At 38.3% G+C, this 22,228-nt stretch overlaps 1 protein-coding gene across 1 annotated transcript in view; it reads right to left on the bottom strand.

Moving 5' to 3' along the window:
- The window catches only part of SLC16A9 (solute carrier family 16 member 9), a 50,979-nt gene that overhangs the window by 4,936 nt on the left and 23,815 nt on the right, over positions 1 to 22,228 (bottom strand). The window contains exons 3-4 of the mRNA XM_087824144.1: positions 11,667 to 11,810; positions 2,385 to 2,480 (exon numbers count right to left, since the gene is read on the bottom strand). Coding sequence (XP_087680270.1) covers positions 2,385 to 2,480; positions 11,667 to 11,810 — 240 coding nt within the window. The remainder of the gene's footprint in view (positions 1 to 2,384; positions 2,481 to 11,666; positions 11,811 to 22,228) is intronic.

The following is a 22,228-nucleotide window of genomic DNA, read 5'->3' as shown; positions in this document are numbered from 1 at the left end:
GGTGATGAGGTCGTGACGGCAGAGCACTCAGGAATGGAATTAGTAGGCTTATAAAAGAGACCCCGGAGAGCTCCCTCTCCCCTTCTGCTATGTGAGGACACAGTGAAATGACAGGTTCTATGAACCAGAAAATGGGCCCTCACCAGATACCAAATTACCTGGTGCCTTGTTCTTAGGGTTCCCGGCCTCCAGAACTGTAAGAAATACATTCCTATTGTTTATAAGCCACCTACTCTATGGTACTTTGTTATAGCCAACCGAACAGACTAATACAGTGGATTCATGCTTCTCACCTAGCTCCCTGCAAGTTGAAATGGAAAACTCCTTAATTCTGCCCAATCTTAACTGTCCGTTGTAGCTCTGCTTCTGACTCAGTGTGCCATGGCCCAAGTCCTTATGCCCTCCTCTCTAGACTGAGTGAAAAGCAAGAGCGGCTCTCTCAGCATATAATTTTCAACATCTTCAGCAAAAATAAATCTGGACATTCAGGGAAATCTAGGTCATAATTATAATGACTCATACTTTTAGAACCCTTGCCATGTGCCTTACACAACAACTCTTTTAATATTCCCAACAACCCAATCTAATAAGGACTATTTTATTCCCATTTTATAGTTCAGAGAACTGAGGCTTAACAGTTAACAAAACAGTTAACTGACTTGTCCATCCCCAGGCAGCTAGTGCATGTGACACAGATAGGATTCAAAACCAGGTCTGGCTCCAGGGTCTGTGCTTGCTGCCAGTATAGTATCTCTACCAAAAAAATACATAGTATAGGTAAGATCTATTATCCTTTCGTCTGCCAGGCCTACTCTCACACCCCTTCCCACGCTTGGTGGGAAATCCTGTCAGGTTCTCGAAACTGCATTCCAACTGCTCTGGGTTTTCTGTCTTTTTCTTTCTCCCATTTCTACCTCGGCCATGCCCTATCTCTTCCAAGACCGTGATTTACATTTCTCACCTGGCAATGTTTCTTTAAACCACCTTGGATAAATAAATATCCAGCTAGATACAATAATTCAATCTGGAATCGCTTTGTTGCCGCTGGGTTGGCCTCAGGAACACAACATTAATTTGGATCTGTTGTCAGATATACTACTAAAGTTATTTGGCTTATCTGAAAGCCTGGCTTCCCAGGAACACCCACCATTAGCAAGTAGCATATGTAAACATACAACATTTAGTAAACTTGGCAGCTTTATCTCCTAAGCAAACTCATAAAATATTGGCTCCAGAAATTTTGATAAATTCCCTAAACAGCTTAGAAAAACATCCATCTGAAAAGTAAAACACCACTTTAAAATATCAGAGAGAGTCCAGAAACTTTTATATTTACATTTCTTATCCCGCAGTGATCATCTCTTGGCTATTAAATGAACAGCAAAACTAAACAGCCTGTCTTTGGAGGTGCACATAGGTCAGTGAGATGTCTTCATAAATCAGCCCCTTTCCACTTTTTTTTGTGGAAATTGTAAGTTTCACAATAAATGGAGGTCAAGAGCTATCAGCATCAGTCTTTCTGACAGTGGCCTCAGGGGTCTTCATTTCCCTTCCATTTCTTCTATCATTCTCAGGGATAAGGTGCTTTATGTATGTGCTCTCGGCAGCAAGGTTCTCACCAGCATGTGACCCCCAATTTACTAGGCCCATAAGCTTTCCTTCCTATATTATATTTGTGGGTGAAAAAAGGGCTCTATGGAAAGTAACCTCGCAGGATGATCTGATCATAAATTCCTAACTGGGCAGGTCGTGGTGGGTAGTCATTCCCCAGGCAGATAACTTTTTAGTAAAAGGTTTATTTTTGCCTTAAGCAAGCCCTGGCCATTGTTGCTGTGCCTCTCTCTAGATTAACACACCTTCACCCTGGCCCAGTAGCGCAGCTGGTTAGAGCGTCATCCTGATGTGCCGAGATTAGCACACCTTTGAAATTACCACCCTCCAGAGAACACGTAATCTTGATTCACTCTCCGGTGATCCAATCCCCGCCCTGCTTCCCGCCCCCCACCTCCGTGTAGTCTTTCTTACATTACCACCTTAATTTAAATGCATTAAAGAAGCTGCAACAGCAACAAAAAAGAGCTTCCCTGCATATGTCATCAGCTTGGCTCAAATAACCTCTTACAATAATTCTCTGGATGTTTCTTACATCAGCATATTGAACATCTAATGCCCCAGTTTTTCATATGTGTATCTTAGGCTTTTCTGAAAGCTACTCCATATTTCCAGCAGAAAATAAAATTTCCTTTTAGCACAGAGTAAAAATACTGTGTGCTACCTGAGTGGTAGTTGGGGAGTGGCTGGTTAAACAAATCTGTGTTTGATAACTTTTCACTTTGATTAGAAGGCTGAATAGTGACAATGCTGTACTTATTTTGAAAATGTACCTGTTGAAATCAGGCCAAGTGCAAGGCCTCGGCGGCTGTCAAAATACTGGCACGTAATGGTTACTGTTGCAGTGTATAATAAACCACATCCGAGACCTAAACATAAGAAGACATTGCATAAATTAATTACATATATTACTTCAATGCAAAAAGAAGAAAAAAAAGAGGAATAATTCCGTTCTGTTACTGATTGGCTAAAACTTTTCAGAGTATGAGTTCCTAGATCCCTTCAATGTTAGTTGTGCAGCTCCCATGGACACATTTACGTGGACTCAGTTGTCACTCTGCACACATCCAAAGGTCAGGGTCAAGTTGGAAAAAATAATCCAATTTATAAAGCATAAATGATTAGTGAAAATTTAAATTAAGACATTATGGGAAGGAGAGAAAATGGTTAAACCACACACCAAAGAGCAAAATTTAATTAAATGTGCCCATTCGATACCTCTGTCTCTCTTCTAAGTTCCTGTCCTTAGCATCGTGTTTTTCTCCTCTGTGTCCTCTAAACGATTTTATAAAATTCCTTTCACTACCCCAACCTAGTTTACTAGAGCTCACAGCTTGCACACCTCAATTTGCAAAACAAAGACCCTCTGTTGTCCTCAGATTAACACATCACAGTAAAATGTATACTTGTAAGTTTTTATCTTTTAGAGCTGCAAACTACTAGAAACAAAAAAAAGGAGCTATGTAATAAATCTGACGAGCTCAGTGACGAAAGTCACCTCACAAGGTGATCTGATCATAAATTTCTATTTGGGCTGGTCATGGTAGTAGTCAAGCCCCAGGCCTATAATTTTCTCAGTAAAACGTTTACCTTTGCGTGAGCCTTGCTGTTGTTCTCATGCACCTAGGTAAACACGTCTTTGAAATGCCAGAGCAATCCTCTTTTCCAGGCCCCTCCTTTTGTAACCACCCTCAAGGGAGCCCATGATCTTGTTGCCTGAATACCATCTCTATTTACTGTCACTGTTACGTGTTAACTATTCTGTGCCCACTAATGTAAAAGGAGCATTTATTTCTCCATTTTTTTTATCCAATCTTGGAGATTTCCCCAACTTGCTTTCTCCTACCTCCTTAATCTACCACCAATAGATGTCATGTAATCGTCCTTCTGTTCCTTCCTTTGATTCCAAATGCATAAAAAGAACTGCAAAACTGCCATTCTCAGGAGCATGTCCTCAGTCTATTGAGATCTTACTTCTAGGCATGTCCTCAGTTTGGCTCAAATAAACACTTCTATCAGTTTGGACGTTCTTACAGTGGCACTACCTTCCTTAGACATAAAATGTCATGATGTCTTTAATTTAGTTGAAGGCATCTTCACAAAAAAAGATGAAACAGATAAAATAAAGTATTACTGACTTCACTTTAAGTGGTGAGCACAGAGTTGTTTGCCATGCTGTTCTCTACTTCTCTGTAAATTTGAACTTCCCTTTCTTGAGACGCAAGGTTCAGCTTTTATCTCCGGATCTTCTCCAAGGTTGTTGTTTGTTCGCTTAATCTTTCCATCCCTATGAAGTACCTGATAACCCCAGTTTGTTTTTCATAAAATTTTCCTCTGGCCTGTAACCCATAACTTTTTGCTTTTCTTCTGTGACATCATCTGTTTTTGAGAATCACTCTATAGACAACACATAAGTTACAGTCTAAAAACCAATTTTTAACCATGGCCCATTAGGTGAGTTATTAAGATCATTTTCATTACTTTGAATTGCTACCTGTAATTAGAAAGCATACGTGGATTTAACAAATGTGTAACATAAACATTCTAGGAAATTCCCTCTTAAAATAACCCAGGACTCAGGTGATCACCTTTGATTGCATAAAAAGTCCTCTTAAAGAAATGAGATAGATTAAAAGAATTACACTTAAGTAAACCTTTTTAAACTAAAGCACCCTTTTGTATGAGTTAGGGAAGAAATACTAACAACTGAAACAGGAGTTGGGTTGATTTACACGATTGCATTACTATACATGGGACACTTTAAGACTTGTTTCTGAACAATTAGTTTTGTGAAGTCAAAAAAAAGGTCACCCTGTATTAGGACTATACTTCAGAAAGCTTTTGGAGGAGGAATGAAATTACTTTCCTGTGATTTGGCTGTCAGGGCTCTTACAAATGTTAGATATTTAGAGACGCATTAAAAAGAAAGGCCCAATTACTAAATGCCAGAGTAGAAAAGTTGAAACAGCAGCTTTTAAACTTTTAATTTTAAACGAAAAAGAAAGAAGTTTTGAAAAATTATTTTAAGGCCATGGATTTCAGATAAGATTCTCTCTCTTTTTTTTTAATGTAACATAAATTCGAAATGCCTTTTCTCTAACCTTTTTAAAAAGCAGCAGGTGGCATGAGGCCTCCCCACATCTGTATCAGGATGACCTTAAATCAGTAGTTATTAAAGAGAGGTCTCAAGAGTCCCTCAGATCTTTTTGGAGCCTGTAAAGTCAAACTGTTTTCACAGTAATGCTAAGATGTTCTCCATTTCCTTTTATTTATTGTGTTCACATTTCTGCTGAATGTGCAAAAGAGATGGTGAGTAAAACAGGGAGAGCCTTAGCACAAATCCTGGTATTGGTTCCAAATTTTACACCTTGTGTGCTTCACCACCACACCCTCACAGTAAAAACAAACAACATTTAAAAAAATGCTTCATCTGAATTACAATTGTTGCAAAGAAAAGCCACTTTTTTTTTTTTTAATATAACCCTGTTTGTACTTGAAGGAATATCTGAAAGACAAATGATGGTTACTCAGACTTGGGTATTTGGCAGATGTTTCCTTGAAAACAAATTAACAAAGGAAATAACTGACAGTCATTGTTACCAATGATAAAAATTAGAGCTCTCCAGAAAAAATAAGAACTTTGGAAATTTGTATCCATCACCATTAATTTGACGTCTTCCCAATACATAAAGACTTTCTGATGAGCCTACTGGTGATACTAACAAAAATGATATTTTTAGATGTTGTATAATGAAATGTGCCATCATTTTAAAATTCTTGCATAATTTAGCAAACCAGTATTTTTCAATATCAATTCATGATGTTACAAAATCAGGTTTGAATGCAGATCTATTCAAAGTACAGAATAAACAAGTTCATTTAATATAACAGAGCACAAAAGTCTATTGATATGGTATCAGGTTCCAAATTGCAATTAAGCTTCAGAAAACTGTCACTTACTGAGTGACAAAGAATATCTACAATTACCTGAAAAGGCTATGAAAATCTCCTTCATTTTCCAACTACATCTTTGTGTGAGACCAGATTTTCTTCATATACTTCAGTCAGAAAAACATATTGCAACAGATTGAGTACAGAGCAGAGGGAAGAATGCAGGTGTCTTCCATGAAGCCAAACATTAAAGATATTTGCAAAAATGTAAAACAATGTTGCTCTTCTCACTTACTTTTGTTTTGCTATGAAAAATAACTATTTTTCATAATAAATATGTTAACATGAATTAGGTTTGTTATTATCTTTAAATAAATTACTAAACAAATATTTTTAAATTTCTCAGCTTTTAAGACCATAAATCTTAACAGGATATATATCAATAAATGTAATCTACATATTCAAAAGCACCTTGGGGTCCTAAATAAAAGAGTATAAAGGGACCCAAAACTAAAAAATTTGGAAAACACTGCCTTAAAACATTCCCTGGTCTCCAATTATTTATTAGACTCCTACCAGTGAAAAAAAATTCTGAGCATCAACCTCCAGTATAAGCATAATAGTTTTAAAGCTAAATATCTGTACTGCTAACAATTCAAAGCCTAAACATTAGTAAACTTTCATTGTTTCCTTTACTTAAATAGGTAAAAACTAAATATACTTAATCGTCTAACATTTCCTTTTCACACCTTATGTTCCATTTCTCGCACCGCAGGGTGAGACCACAACTTCAGAGGCCCTATGTTCCCTCATCTCCTCACCCCAACCCAGACATCAAGCTGCTTATGACACCCACTGCCAAAACCATCACCCCCACCCCCCGCGTTTCTGCATTGCCACTGCCTCAGTTCACCTTCTCATCTTTTCTCATCTGAACTATAGCTTTTCAGTGTCTGTTTCAGCCTCTGGTCCTTTCTTCCCACCATTCTATCTTCTAAACTGCTGCAGCACAGTTCTCATCACATCACACTCCTACAATAGCGTGCATGCAAAACCCCTCTCTGCAACCATGCTTTGACGTATTTGCAAGGCCCGTGTGACTTGTGCATTCCTTAACCAGACGTCCATGAGAAGGCCGCATTCTACTTCATGCCTCTGAGCAGCTGAACTCCTGCAATGTTCTCTTCCCATCACTCTCAATCCCCTTGCAACCTGAGTCCTTCAAAGACTAACCTCAAGCGTAAATTCTCAAATGAAGCCCCTTTCAGCTCCTCTCCACCCCACACATACATAGCACACCAGCCCTGAATCTTGGTTTCAGTTTATTACTGCATTTTTTTTTACTGCGCTACAAGTTACAAACTTAAAAGCCTATTTACCTAACTAGACAGAGTTACCTGAGGGCAGGCTGTGTCTTACTCATTGGAGCATCCTGGTTCCAGGTCTGAGCCTGGTATGGAGCAAATGTTTTAAAAAATGTCTATTGAAGTTGCCATGAAAGGTGATGTTGTAGAAGTCAATTTATTGAATGGAAAGATGTGCATGACAAGTGTTCAAAATATATAAGCAGAATATACAGAACAATCATTTTATGTATGTATGTATACATATATAGTATTTATATGGGTATATAAATAAAATATACATATTTTTAAAATTGAAATAAAGTACCATAATATTGTAAAATGCATCTTTTAAAAAATGTTTTTATTGATTTGAGAGAGGGAGGAAGAGAGAGAAACATCCATTGGCTGGGGATTGGGCCGCAACCCAGGCATGGGCCATGACCAGGAATCGAATTGGTGACCTTCTGGTGCACAAGACAATGCCCAACCAACTGAGCCATACTGGCCAGGGCTATAAAATGTGTTTTAATCAGAATACATAAAGCAAGCACTTCTAAGAACTAGCATATGAATAAATAATCATGCAAGTGAAATTTTGATTTAGTTCTAGGGGACAGCAATAAAACATTTGAAATTGTGTACATATTTTGAAAAATGTCTATGAATTATTTTTTAATATCCTGTCATTATATACATATTTTTTCTGTGGAACTGAACAGACATCTATGGGGCCCTTGCATTTATAACATAAAAACTTCTCCCTGCAGTATTGCTTTCATGAAAATGAAACATTTCAGTAACAGTGCATTCTAAAAAGGCAGTGTTAAGAAGTGCTGAGCGGAGCTGCAGACTCCAGACTATGTGTGGGGGAGGGGAACCAACTCACTCAGATTTGCCCAGGACTTTCCCTCGCTTGACCACTAGAGGCCTCCCATCCAGGAAAAGTCCTCAGTCCTGGGCAAACCGGAACAGTTGGTCCCTGCAGTGTGGGGACCTGTCTCTTGGTCATTTGGGAGAATTCCTGTTCTGTACATTCTGAAACACGCATTTGAACAAATTCTTTAAATACCTGAGCCAGTATATCTTATATTCCTATTCAGAGGTTAGGATTGGCAATTGCAAATAGTATTCCAGAAATATCTATTCTTGGAAACAGGTAATATGCATGGTTCTTAAAAGAAAAAATACCCCAGCCCCAGTCAGGATGTGTGCTGGAGGCAACTGGTGGATGTTTCTTTCTCTCTCTCTCCCTCCCTTCCAGTCTCTCTAAAAATCAATGGAAAAAAGTCCTCCTGTGAGGATGCTTCGAAAGATAAATAAGGTTAGAGCATCCAAATAAAGGGTAGCTAAATGTTGGTTAGAGTAGCTAAATGTAGGTACTGTTATGTTTCTAACCTAAAACACCTGCGTGGGAAGTTTAAAGTCCAAGTAACTGGCTAGTTTTTTTTTTATTTTTTTTTATTGGCATGGCTCTACATTGTATATACTTAGCCTGAGTAACCCAAACATGACATTGATTGGTTAAGAGCACAGGCATAGGTTCAAATCCCAACTCTATTACTTATTGGCTGTGTGACTTTGGGAATTTGAGAGTTTACTTAAACTAATTTTTAGTTTTCTTATCTTTAAAACAATCTCACAAGATAATTAAAAGGGTTAAGAGATGTAAAAAAATGTAAAAGATTTAGTATCTGTACCTGGAACATAATAAAGTACTGAAAAACAGCTATTATATTGATACATTTTTTCACTTTTACCTGAGTATTATGGCATTATGTGGATATAACCTGAGACTAATTAGAAAATCATAGTTCCTTATTATAATTGAACATCCATGAGAGACAAAAGACTATCTTTAATGATATAACCGTTAAAAATCAGAAAGGGCGTATAAAACTCTCATTGCTAAAGCGAATATATAGGAAATAACCTTTATCTCAATTGCTAGAACTAGAGCAGGAGAATCAGATTTTCTATGAATGTGGTTTTTCCCCTCCCCAAGCTCAATGGCCTATGCAGATGTTACCAAGAAAATGACGGAAAAGAAAGTAAAATTTTTCCAAAAATCAAGAAGGGAATATTAAGAAAACAGTAATCAGGTGGCTAAATAACAATGTTTTGAAGAAAGAGAAGGTGAGAAATTGATTTGGAGTTCTACTTTTCAGGAAAGCAAAGAGAAATCATTGGGGAGAAGCTTGAGCAATTCATTAAGGGCACATTTCCTGCACCCCCCCCTTCCCACCCCACCTCCAGTTTCCCACCACACTTTCTTTTTCTGATGTAGAAAAGTTACTGAGAAAATAAGAGCCTGCATTACCAGGTTTGGAGGCATGGTTTACAGTCACTTGACAGACTGGCAAACTGCCACTTATTTTAGCTACAAAAACAGAACAAGATAACATCATACATTCAAGATGTTATTTTTTAAAATCTTGATTAAATGATAAAACAGAATTATGCCAATTAACACACTTCAGTATTCTTTTGATCTTTTATATCATAATTAAACACAATATGTAACTTCAATTTATTTTGTTATATTCTTTAATCTGTTAGATAAATATTTGTGATTCAATAGAGCTTCTTTAGTAGGGAAAAAACTGCTGCTGTGGTCTTGAATGAAGAGGTCAGAAAGAAATCCAAGGAGAAGGGAACAAATATGTATTAAGTACTTCTGTGTGCTTTTCTATATACATTATCTCATGAATAGTCACAATATCTCTGAACTTATAATAGTCTCATTTCATAAAAGATAAAAATAGAAGCCAGAGAGATTAAATAATTTTCCAAGGTCACAAAACTAATAATAATGATTAGTCTAGCTAATATGTGTTGCATTACCGCATCCATCTGCAAAACCCTATAGGCTGGATGCTATTATTCACTTTTAAAATGAGAAAACAAGATAAACAACTTGTCTGAAGACACACAGCTGGCAAGTGGATCTAATAAGGTTAACTCCACATGGTCTGACCCCAGAGCCTGCCTGTTAGTGTTTCCTCCTTCCCTGTGACATTCTGTCTGTCTTAAGAGCCCATTTAATTCATTCCTGACAAATGAAAATGCTTAGAATATGATTCTGCACATTGAACATTGAACATTCTGTTCAATGAATGTTATCATTAGACTGAATCTTTCCTGTGTTTTGCTAAGGAGTTCATAATACAGAAAGGAAAATGCGTTTAGACTGTGTAATAATTTCCTGTCACTTCCTTTTCAGTTGGATGCTCTACTTCAAATGGTGACAGAATGGAAGTGTCATCATTCATTATTATCTCATTTATTCATCTCACAAATATTCTATGAGCCCTATATTGTGAGGCGACTGATGAAATAAAACCACAAAGAAGTCAACCATGGAATGACTGTTAAGTATGTGCTAGCAAGGAGTAAGTAGCTCACAGGGCCCCAGTAATTACCAGAATGAGTGATATATATTTTTTATTAATTGAAATCCAACTCAAATCTTTTCTTTATTGTATGCTTATCTATATTTTGCTTGGCTTCATGTGGTCCCCACAAGACCTATAGGTGGTAGGTTGCTATGCCTGCCTTCTCAGATGAGGGGGCAATCACTTATGGGGGAAAAAAGGTGCTTGCTCAAGCTCACAGAACCTGTATCTCCTGACCCGAAGTCCATTGGTCTCTCCATGAGCTGACAATTTCCTATCGACAATTCAAAACCTATCGCCAAATCAGTCATACACATTCTCCAGACCTGAGCCTGTTTTCTGACCCAGAATCTATTAACTGAAGGAGAGGACATTGCAACAAACACTACGACAAGAGATAATTATACCCTGACTCTGTACTCAAAGAGAAACACGGCGGTATTTAGGTAATCCTTTACTGGGGTAAGTGTCCTCACTATGTTGCTCTGGTTGGTCATTTCACTTCCCGAGCTTCACCTTCCCTCTCTGTAGAACAGGTTCTCGTGAAGTTTAAATGAGATCAGGCAAAGCACTTAGCGCAGACCTTGGCACACGGTAAGTACTCAGTGAATACTAGCTGCTATGTTCCCTATTATTTACTATTGGGGAAATAGCCTCAAGTCAAAGAGGAATATTGGTAGTCAGCAAATTAGGCTCTTTCAGACACTAAGGAAAAACTTTGAAAGCTGGAGTCTTTTTCAAATTCCCTACCGGCAGCTCCTACAAATACTGAGTCTGGTGACATTTAACCTTGAATGTAATTAGTATAGTGCATCACAAAAGCAGCCCCCCACCCCCAAATACGCTCTCAAGCCCAAGCCCTCTACTTCCCTTCTGTAACCAAGATCAGCGTCAATCATCCCCACCACGCAGTTTTCTTCAATCTTAAAAAAAAAAAAAAATTATGTGCTTTACAATCTACTCTTTACTTCTGCTGTGATCGGGGTCCTGGTGACAGATGGTGTCAAAAAGCAGGATGTTTAGAACACATAAAGCTCAACACGGCCCAGCTTAACCGACCGATATGAAAGGGACCACTTCCTAAGTCAGTGAGAAGTGACAGGTGTCAGTCACATTCAAGTCTCCTACTCCCCCGCTCCCTGCTCTCTTTTCCTTTTGTGTGCTTTAGAGACAAGCGCTGAGTGAAAAACCTTCCTGCACCTTGAGAGAAAACATAACGTGCAACGTTAAAACACATTCATCCTTTCCGATATTTTGATTCACTGGTAGACATTTTACTAAAGCACCAATTTTTGGTGAAGCCATTGAAAGAAAATTATTACTAAACATTTTCACTTCTTAGATTAGCTAAATAATGAAGCTAACATTGGTAAAACAATGATTAATTCTTGAAGCTTAGAAAAGTTACAGTAACCAGGTTTCTTACCTACAACAATGCCATAGGAAAAAAACAGAAAGTAGATATTAGGGGCAAAGCCACTCAACATTAGGCCTCCGGCCACCATGAAGCCACTGAAGATCGTCACGGGTCTTGCTCCAAAAGATGAGACACAGAGGCTGCAGATAGGACCTAAAAAATAAATGAAACTTTCACTTATTCCACAATAATCACCTTTCACAATCATATTATCCATCCCATCAACACTAAAATAATAACGAACACCTGTGTATTTACGACGTGCTGGACACTATGTGCTTCATACAGGCAACCTCGTTTCATTTTCATCTTATTGCAACCCTGGGAGGTACATACTATTGTTGTCCTCATTTTTTGATACTGAAATTAAAGTGTGAGGATGGTAAGGTCACATAGTTAAGAAGGGGGTGTTCTGGAGTCAGACTTTCTTCAAATTTGAGCTCTACTACTAGCTGGTTCTTTGATCTCAGACAACTTATTTGATGTCTTTGTGCCTCAGTTTTTTCATCTGAAAACTGGATTAATAATAACAGCCCCCTCCTAATGTTACCGTGAGGACAAATTAGAGCACAGATGTGAAGCTGATCACAAGGCCCAGCACAAGCAAGTGCCCCATCAGTGCTCTTTCTCCAGCCATCGATGTGATTAACGGGGTAAAAACCCCCGAGCCCATGGTCTTAGCCTTCGTATTCTAAGGACTTTTGTCTCCTGCATGTCCCATGCACCTTTCTCACCCAGAGCTCCTCTCCAGCACAAGGCCTGTCATATAACTGGTGATGAAAACAGAGGTGCTGATTGACTGAATACAAACAACAGTGACCCTGTAGAGCAGGAGTGGGGAACTGCAGTCCGCGTGCCACATCGCTTGGTCTGGCCCTGCCAAGGCAACCGCAGGAAGGACTCGAAATTCAATAAATCTAGGAGCTAATTTTTAAGTTGATAATTTTGTATGGCCCTCGAATGATGTTATAAATATCCAAATGGCCCTTGGCAGAAAAAAGGTTCCCCACCCCTGCTGTAGAGGGAAGAAGTGGGGGTGAATTAGTTATTCTCTCCCTAGAGAATATTCTGGCAGGTGGGGCCAAATGGAAAAGCACCCTACCCGTCCAGGTATAGGCCTGTCTGTCCTGCTGTCCCACATTCCTCGTGTAACCTGGAATGTAGGGAAAGAAGCACACTGTTGACTGACAGGTAAAAGTGGCCATTACCTGGTCCTGTTCTATATATAGGTGGGCAACTTCTCATATAACAGCATTTAAGTGCTAGTGAAACTCTGTCCCATTAGCACTGTACCTGGAAAGTACCTACAAGTACAGAGCTTAGCATATTAGAAATAAAAGGATATTAAGGGTTATTCAACCCAATAGTCTCATCTACATGGAGGGATGTAAATGTGCTCATTTCATGGGTGTGTTCAGTCTATAAATTTTTGCTGGGCTATACTCTCATGACATACACACTTTTCTATATATATCTTTTACTTTAATGAAAAAATGTCAAATGGGGAAATGATGATGCAATCTACCCATAGGTTCATCGTTAGTAAGTGGTAGAGCCAGAATCCCCAAGCCTGGCATTCTCACCAATTACAGTAGTCACCCTTACCCATGGATTCCCTTTCCATAGTTTCAGTTACCCTAAGTCAACCGCAGTCTGCAAACATTAAATGGAAAATTCCAGAAATAACAATTCAGAGTTTACAAATTTAATTCATAAGTTTTAAATTGCATGCCATTCTGAGCAACATAATCACATCTCTTGCCATCCCGCTTTTTCCCGCCTAGAGCTGAATCACCCTTTGTCCAGTGCATCCACGCTGTATAAACGCTATCCGTCTATTAGTCACTTAGCCTCTTGGTTATCAGACCGACTGTCTCAGTATCGCAGTACTTGTATTCAAGTAACCCTCATTTTCTTAATGGCCCCAAAGCCATTCATATAACTTTTAATACAGAATATTGTTATAATTGCTCTATTTTATTAGTTATTGTTACATTTTACTGTGCTTAATTTAGAAATTAAACCTTATCATAGGTATGGATGTATAGAAAAAAACATGGTATCTATAGGGTTCAATACTGTCCATGGTTTCAGGCATCCAGTGGGAGTTTGCAACATATCCACCATGGGTAAGGGGGAACTACTGTACCAGAGAATCGTTTAAGTGTATATTTAATTTAAGACCAGGTTATGAGCACTGAGATAGCACATAGTTCTCAATACCTGTGACTCTCTCACATTCCTCTCTGGTCATAAACTGAAATGGCAGGCACCATGGCAGGTTCTCTCTAGTGTGAGCCAGTACAGAAGAATACACTGATATATTTATATGACAAACAGAGGGGAGCATTCTGTGCCAGTGTTTTAAAAGGAAAATCCATTTGAAATACCAAACTTTTCCAATAGTTGAGTTGTCCATATACCCAATGAGAAATACTTGGATACTTTAAGGATAGGAACAATTTTAAGGTTCAAATCTCATAAATGGTTGACACCATAAAGGCATGACCTTTCTCTGTTGTTTAACAAATTGTGTTGACATTGAGAATTAGTGTTTACATATTTAATAAGCACAGTGGAATTGAAATACAGAGATTATTACTGGCATACTTGAAAAGTTTCCAGTTTCATCCTCAAAGCAGGACTTCAAATCTACATTCCTTGATGCATCTTATTAACTCCATAAGGAAATTCAGAGTTTGGAAAGCTCAGAGTGGGGATGAAGGGTATAATTTTCATAGCATGTACAACCAAACCCACTGTTTTATAAAATACATAATTTATTATCAATTATGTTATAAGTTCTTAAATTATTTTTGCCTAATACATGAACTTTAAAAAAATTAAGCTTAAGGAGAAAATGAGTAGAAATTATTTGACAGATGAAAACAGCAAATTGAAAACTGTTTTTAAAAAAATTCTAGCCCTAGTCAGTTTTGCTCAGTGGTTAGAGCACTGGTCCATGGACTGAAGGGTCCCAGGTTCAATTTCAGCCAAGGGCACATTCCTCAGGTACTGGGGTGCATGTGGGAGGCAACCAATTGATGTGTCTCTCTCCCTCATTGATATTTCTCTCTCTCTACCCCTTCCACTCTCTTTGAAAGCAATGGAAAAAATATCCTTGGGTGAAAATTAAAAAAAAAAAAAAAAAAAAATTTACTTTCACACTGCCACCTGCTGCTTACTTAGAGAAAAGCGGACATCATTTAAAAATTTTTGTTTTTATTTAAGTGTAGTTGGTATACAATCTTATATTGGTTATACTAGTTTCAGGTATACAATACAGTGATTCAACATTTTTAAACCTTAAAATATGGTCATCTTACTAATTCTAGTAATCATCTATCACCATGTGAACTTATTACAATATAGTTGACTGCATTCCCCTTCTCCTTTTTACCCATCCTCCCACCACCCCCTTCTGGTAACCATCCCTTTGGTATCTGTTTTTATGAGTCTCTGTTTGTTTGTTTTGTTTTTAGATTCCCAATATAAGTGAAACCATATGGTATTTGTCTTTCTCTGTCTGACTTATTTCACTTAGCACAATACCCTCTAGGTCCATCCATGTTGTTGCAAATGGTAAGATTTCATTCTTTTTCATTGCTGCATTATATATAGCTCACATCTTCTTTATCCATTCTATCAGTGAACACCTGGTTTGCTTCCACATGTTGGCTATTGTAAACAATGCTGCAATGAATATAGAGGCGCATATATCTTTTCAAATGACTGTTCTCATTTTCTTTGGATAAATACTCCCAAATAGGTCATATATCTATTTTTAGTTTTTGAGGCATCCACATGCTGTTTTTTGCAGGGGCTGCACCATTTTTCAGTCCCACCAACAGTGCACAAGGGTTCTGTTTTCTCTACATCCTCACCAACTATTCATTGATTTTTTTATAATAGCCATTCTGACTGGTATGAGGTGGTATTTCACTGTGGTTTTGATTAGCATGCTCCTGATGATTAGTAATGTTGAGCATCTTTTCATATGTCTTTCAGCCATCTGTATGTCTTCTTTAGAGAAATGTCTTTTCGTGTCCTCTGCCCATTTTTTCACAGACTTTGTTGTTGTTATTGAGTTGTATGAGTTTCTTATATATTTTGGATATCAACCCCTGATCAGATGTATTTCATTTGTGAATGTATTCTCCCAGTTAGTAAGGTTGCCTTTTTGTTTTGTTGAAGGTTTCCTTTGCTATGTATAAGCTTTTTAGTTTGATGCAGTCTCATTTGTTTATTTTTTTCTTTTGTTTCCCTTGCTCAAGGGGACATGTCCAAAAAGATATTACTTAGACTGATGTTAGATAGTTTATTTCCTATTTTCTTCTAGGAGTTTTATGGTTTCAAGCCTTATATTTAACTCTTTAACCCATTTTGAGTTGTTGTTTTTTATATGGTGTAAGAGAGTGGTCTTGTTTTCTTTTTTGCATGTACCTGTCCAGGTTTCCCAACACCACTTGTTAAAGAGTGTATATTTTTACCTCCTTTGTCATAGATTAGTTGACCATATAAGCAAGGGTTTATTTCTGGGCTCTCTGTTCTGTTCCATTGATCTATGTGCCTGTTTTTGTGTCAGTACCATACTGTTTTGATTATTATAACTTTGTAGTATAGTTTGAGATCAGGGACCATGATACCTCCAACTTTGTTCTTCTTTCTCAAGATTACTTTGGCTATTAGGGGTGTTTTGGGTTTTCAGAAAAGAAAGATCATGATGGGCCAAGGAAGTGAGCCTTGAACTGGGCCATGAAGTTTGGTCTGTCAACAAAAGGGGTGAAAATACATTCTAACAGAGGGAACAGAACCCTAATGTGGTTTTCCAATCTATAATAATTATTAAATAGCTTTGGGAAAGAAATTATTCCCTTTGGGAAATAAATTAACTTTCATGCCCTTCTCTCTTCCAGAAAGTTTCAGAGTCCCAAAAGTGGAAGGACTGCCAAACCTGCTGCACTGAAGCCATAAGTACATATAGTGAGAAATAAAAAACAGCAGTAACCAGGATGTGTGACTGCAGCAGGGCAAGGATTTCCTAACAGAGTAGACTGGGCCCACAAGGGTCCCATGCCCTCCACCTATAATGCAGAAAGCTCAACAAAAGAGCAAGTTCCTCACTCCTTCCTCCTGCTGAGACCAGGAATTTTAAATCTGTCATCTCCCTGAGAAAGAGAAAGGCACTAAGGAGCTACACCCACTCAAATCCTCAATTCCATGTATATTATTGACTGCCTTGCTTGTTGGTTGGTTTGACAGTATTATGTAGAGATGAAGGAGAGCTTAACTAAAACCTGCCATTCTTCTCACCAATTCTGGAACTGCCCAGCACACTGTGAACTGGCCACTGTAACAGAATCCTTGTAGGAGGCAGAATTTCAGTCCTGCTTGAATGAATGTGTCCTAGCATTCTCAAATGACCATCACACCTTTCAACAATCACAATTGCTCTTTCTCCAGACAAATTTACTCTACTGAAATGCATCATCTGCAGTGCAGACTCCAGGCCTTTGCATACATGGACTCTGCATGGCCTGCCTTTTCCCTCACCATCCACCTTACATGGCCCATCCTCCTATGTCGCTCACCTATCTCTATAAAACTCCAAAGATTGTCTTGTCCTTGCTATTCTCCTTGTAATTTGGGATGTCTCAAATTATCAGTAACCTTTTTTTCTGTCTCTTCCCTGAAATTACAAGTCCCTTTAAAGCATGGATGATATCTTCTAGTGCAGAGGAGAGACTCTATGTGTGGGTATTGTGGTAGGCAGTGAGACAGACTCGAGCAGAGCAAGGACCATGGGTCAGGTACAGAAGGTCACCAGGGTGGAAAGCCCTGGGTGCCTAGCAAAGGACAATTGTAGGGTGGGAACTCACTCTCAGGGTGACCTTTCCTCCCCTAGCATATCGGTGGTCATGCCATTTGGACCCCCTGATCTTTCCTCCCTAGAGATAACATCTAGGCCCAGAAAAGCAGTAAAGCCAGACAAGTGACACCAAGGCTGACCTCAGGACCAGCTGCACTGAATAATGACCCCTGCCTTGGCGCCAAGCAATCAATCAGTGGAGACCCCAACCCTAAAAGAACACACCTAGAAAGCTGCTGAATATTCTATTGAGATTTTCCCCTGGGACAGCCCCTAAAATCTCCATCCTTAAAGCCCTTAGGACTGAGGAGCCAGCTTGTCTCTCTCCCAGGAGTAGGCCTGCACCTTTCCTTTGACCTTCCCCATGCCCCCAGGCACATTACCATTAGCTTCCTCAATCCCAAACTCCAAGGGCCCTTCTTTTACCTCTTTAACTTGTTTCCTAAGCCCATGTCTTCTACAAATTACTTCTTCTACCTCTGTGATTTTCCAAATAAACGTTCCCTTATATATTGAGTCTTGGCTCTGAAATCTTTCCTAGCCAGAACTCAAGTACTGAGGTTGCAGAACCCGGGTCCAGTCTGATCCCACCCGGTCTAACACCTGGTGCCCTTCCCACCACCTACAATAGGTATAATGATGGTGAGCTTGTTCTCAATGTACAACTCACAGAGGTACGCTCCTTGGTACCCAGCTTTTTGCATCCTGAGGGTCATTACCACAAATAATTCAGGCCAGGGAAAAAAGTATTTTCTCCTCAATTACTCAAGTTTCAAAGAGAAGGAATTACAATCATGAAGAATATGAAGTTAAGAATTGCATGTCTTTTCATAGTTCTAATGTGCTACTCTGAGCTACTCACCAAATCTAGGTTTGTCAGAGACAAGTGGTGGCCCTTAAATTCCAGAGGCTTAGATACAATCTTGACAAAGTTCCAGCTCTCTCTCCTGCCCACCCCCCTGGAAATGTCTTTGTCTTTCATCTTGAAGGAACCTGTCCTTTTGTAGATTCTTTGGAACTGCTTCGGAAAGTAATTTTATTTGTGGGTGATTGCTTCTCTACTAACCAATATTTGTAGAGCACATACCATATGCCAAGCACCATCCCAACTGTTCTACACAACAGTCATATAAGGTAGATACTTTATTGTCTCCAATTTAAAGATGAGGAAACAGGCTTACCAGGTTAGAAAAACGGATTCAGTTGCCACATCTTCTCTTAGAGAATGGGCTTCAGATTGGGTAGGTCATTTAATCTTGAGGACAATAATGCCCATCTCAGTGCATTGTTTTTAGGATCAACTAAGATCAAGTAAGTGAAAGTGTCTGATTTAAGCCAGGCACACAAGGGCACTTAGTGAACTTAAGGGACAAGCACATGAAGAACAGAATTTGTATGCTGCTGGGCAATTGTACTTGTTCTACTGTGCCTTATTCAATTATAAAGTTTCAGAGGTCACATCACAGAACTAGTCAAAGATGACTCCTACCGTGACTTCTCTGGACAAAACTGAGGAAAGAAAATAACTCATTTTTTTTCAGATATGATATGGCCTGCCTGTGTCATAATCATCTGGGGAACTAGTTAAAAGAAGGCTCCTGGGCCCACCCCCATTGCCACACCACTGACTGAGGGGTAGGGAATTGGCTTTTTAGATAAGCTCAAATAATGTATACATACTCCTGAATTTAAGAGCAACTGTATATATTTTGCATATATATGTAAAAAACATCTCTTATCAAATATAGATACGTATACACATATGTATAAATTATATTTTATCAAAAAGGATGCAAAGATACCCATTTATGAGTGTTTTTCACCAAAGCTCCACCAGAACCAGGACCATTGGACACAATTTATTTTTCATGATTTAAGTGGCATAAGCAGTGCCACACCTGAGCAGAAACATACAGTAGTTCCCTTTAAAAATAAGTCTAAGCAAATCATACATCAAGGAATTATCCAAAAGCACAATATTAAAATTTAAAGAGAGAGGGCTTAGTTTCCCAACTGAAAAGCACTTTGGGGGCTTTTAAAAATTCACATATCTGGGTCCCAGGGTAGATTGACTGACTTAGAATGCTTGAGGATCAAATCCAAGCAATTATATGCTGAACTTTTTCTATAGGTGATTCTAACTACCCCCCTGGTTAAGAACCACTGACAACCATTTGAGTCAACAACATGAGATACTTTTCCCATTTCCAAGGTATCAACCTGTTCGTTTCTCTGTAGAACAAAGTTTTCAACAAAATAAAGGGTTAATGTGGTACACACACTTGTAGACACCTCTTGCTAATACTATATTACCATAGTTTTCAGGATTTTTCCTTTAATTTATGCTATGAAGAGTCAAGGGAAGCCAATATCGCATATGTTCAGTGGACCTCAACCAAGTGCGCGCACACGCGCGCACACACACACACACACACACACACACACACCCATAAATGGTAGCTCTCCAGCTATTATTTTTTCCCACCATTTCCTCTGAACCCTTTGGTCTCCTTACTCTATGCTCATCTTCAAAAGCTTTGATTAGCTGGTCCAAATTCTTCTTCATCTAGTTGATGACATGAAAGTTAAGTGACCTTAGCACAAGGTCCCTCAGCTAAATAGTGGTAGAGCCAGGACTTGAATTAGTCTCTGACTTAAGATCAACACCCCCTCCCATCCCCACCCCAGTACTTGTCGTCTCCTCTGAACTTCAGTGGGTTCCTCTCTATCTCCAGTCTCAAGCAGGGGTGGCTTCATGGGCTTGTGACCTATGCAATTGCACAGGGCTCAGCTCTTAGCAGGGCCAAACACTTGATTGCTGTTCTGTTGTTGCTGTCTTGAATTCTTAATTTTTTTTTTAACAAGGGCCCTGTATTTTCATTTTGCACTGGGGCTTGCAAATTATGCAGCCGATCTTGCCTACAAGTAAAGGGAGCTTTTCCTGGCCCTTGAGACAGAGTGAACTTAGAGGAAGTACAGAGTTGCAGTTCAGTTTTCAGTCTCAGCGTCAGCTCTGACCACCAAAGTAAATTATATTCCTGTTTGACTTACTATTTGCTAATTGAATGGTGACTAACTGGAGAACATTAAAAAGTTATCTCCCCTTCCTATTAGGTCATGCTCTCAAAATCAGTACTTGATAGTAACATATAAATTATCATCCACTTGTACTTTGCAGATTTACAAACAATTCACATTTTCAAAAATGCTTTCAGATGAGATCATGGTAAAAACCCTTTCAAACAAATCTTGGGCAAACTTTTACTGTTTCTCTTGAGCTCATAATGATAACATAATTTTCATTTGTTTGGTTATGTTTAGTCATCTTATCTGACATGGATTGAGCACTGTTTTTCAAGTTTTGTTTTTGTTTTTAAGTTGGATGTATTTATTTTTTTACTTTATTTTTAATTATAGATGACATGCAATATTATATTAGTACCGGATGTACCACATTGTGATACAACATTTATATACCTTACAAAGTGATCATCACAATAAGTCTAGTAACCATCTGCCACTGTACATAGTTATTAGGATCAAGTCTTGGTTTTAATTTAACATCAGTGGGAAGCAACTGTTTTTGTTTTGTTTTGTTTTGTTTTAAGAAGTCCCCTTTAGGATACAGGAAAGACAACATTTTAAAAAAGAAATGGCTAATGCATTTTGTTTTCATGAAATTATTGTAGAGCTGAAAAATACCTTACAAATCTCCACATTTAATGTCCTTATTTTCCCCATAAGAATAGAGATTGTGATTTGCTCAACAAATCATGTCAAGTTGAGAGCACACAGGAAGAGACCCCAGGGCTGATGACCCAATCTAGGTCACCATTTTAACACACCTGTAAGCTGTGCCAACAAAGTTAGACTGATAATCACTAAATATTACCTCAGAGTTCAAACTATTACCCCAGAAATTGAAGTGTCATATGACTTTAAGTCTTAAAATGAAAATAAAAACTCTCCTGCTGTTCTCTGTAAAGATGATAGGAATCACTATTATATCAGATATAAACATTTATCAAGAATATTACTTTTGGAGACATTATATGAAGGTCACACAAAAATACATCACATATATCTTATAAAAAACACTATGTTAAAATCCTTACTAGCATCATCATTGTGAAGTGGGACTACCCTTTGCCATGTAAAATTCTTCTTATAAAGGTAAATGGCATCCAGTCATTCTATGTACAAGACTCTGAATGTAGGACATGTGATTTGATCACAGTGTATCTGAATTAGAGAGGTGTAATTATGAATCATATAAGAATTTCTTATAGGACTGCTGCATATCATTTGGTCCTTTGGTCACCAGCATTCGGTGGACATACTGAATCACTGCCCTCATTTCCCTGTATCATTCTTACTCATGGAACTGTGTTTCTCACAAGACTGTGAGCCTTTTAAGGACAGGAATGATGTGTTTGCTGTTCATCTTTTCATATTTGGAATCTAGCACACTGCCTAGCACATAGCAGCAAATAAATGAATAAAGAAATGAATGAATGAATATCTTATGGAATTCCTGTATTTTCACACAAATTTATTTACAGTGAAAGAGTTCTATAATCTCAATGAAGGCAAGAAAATATGTGTTATACTTTAAAAACTAATAACCTACTATGCCTTGTACAGCGTTAATGACGCAGCAAAAGAAATTAAGTGACTAATGAGTGAGGAGAGGCATCCATTT

This window comes from Miniopterus natalensis, chromosome 14 (genome assembly GCF_054644295.1).
Source record: "Miniopterus natalensis isolate mMinNat1 chromosome 14, mMinNat1.hap1, whole genome shotgun sequence".
NCBI classification, from domain to species: domain Eukaryota; kingdom Metazoa; phylum Chordata; class Mammalia; order Chiroptera; family Miniopteridae; genus Miniopterus; species Miniopterus natalensis.
This window is presented reverse-complemented; position numbering and strand designations above follow the sequence as displayed.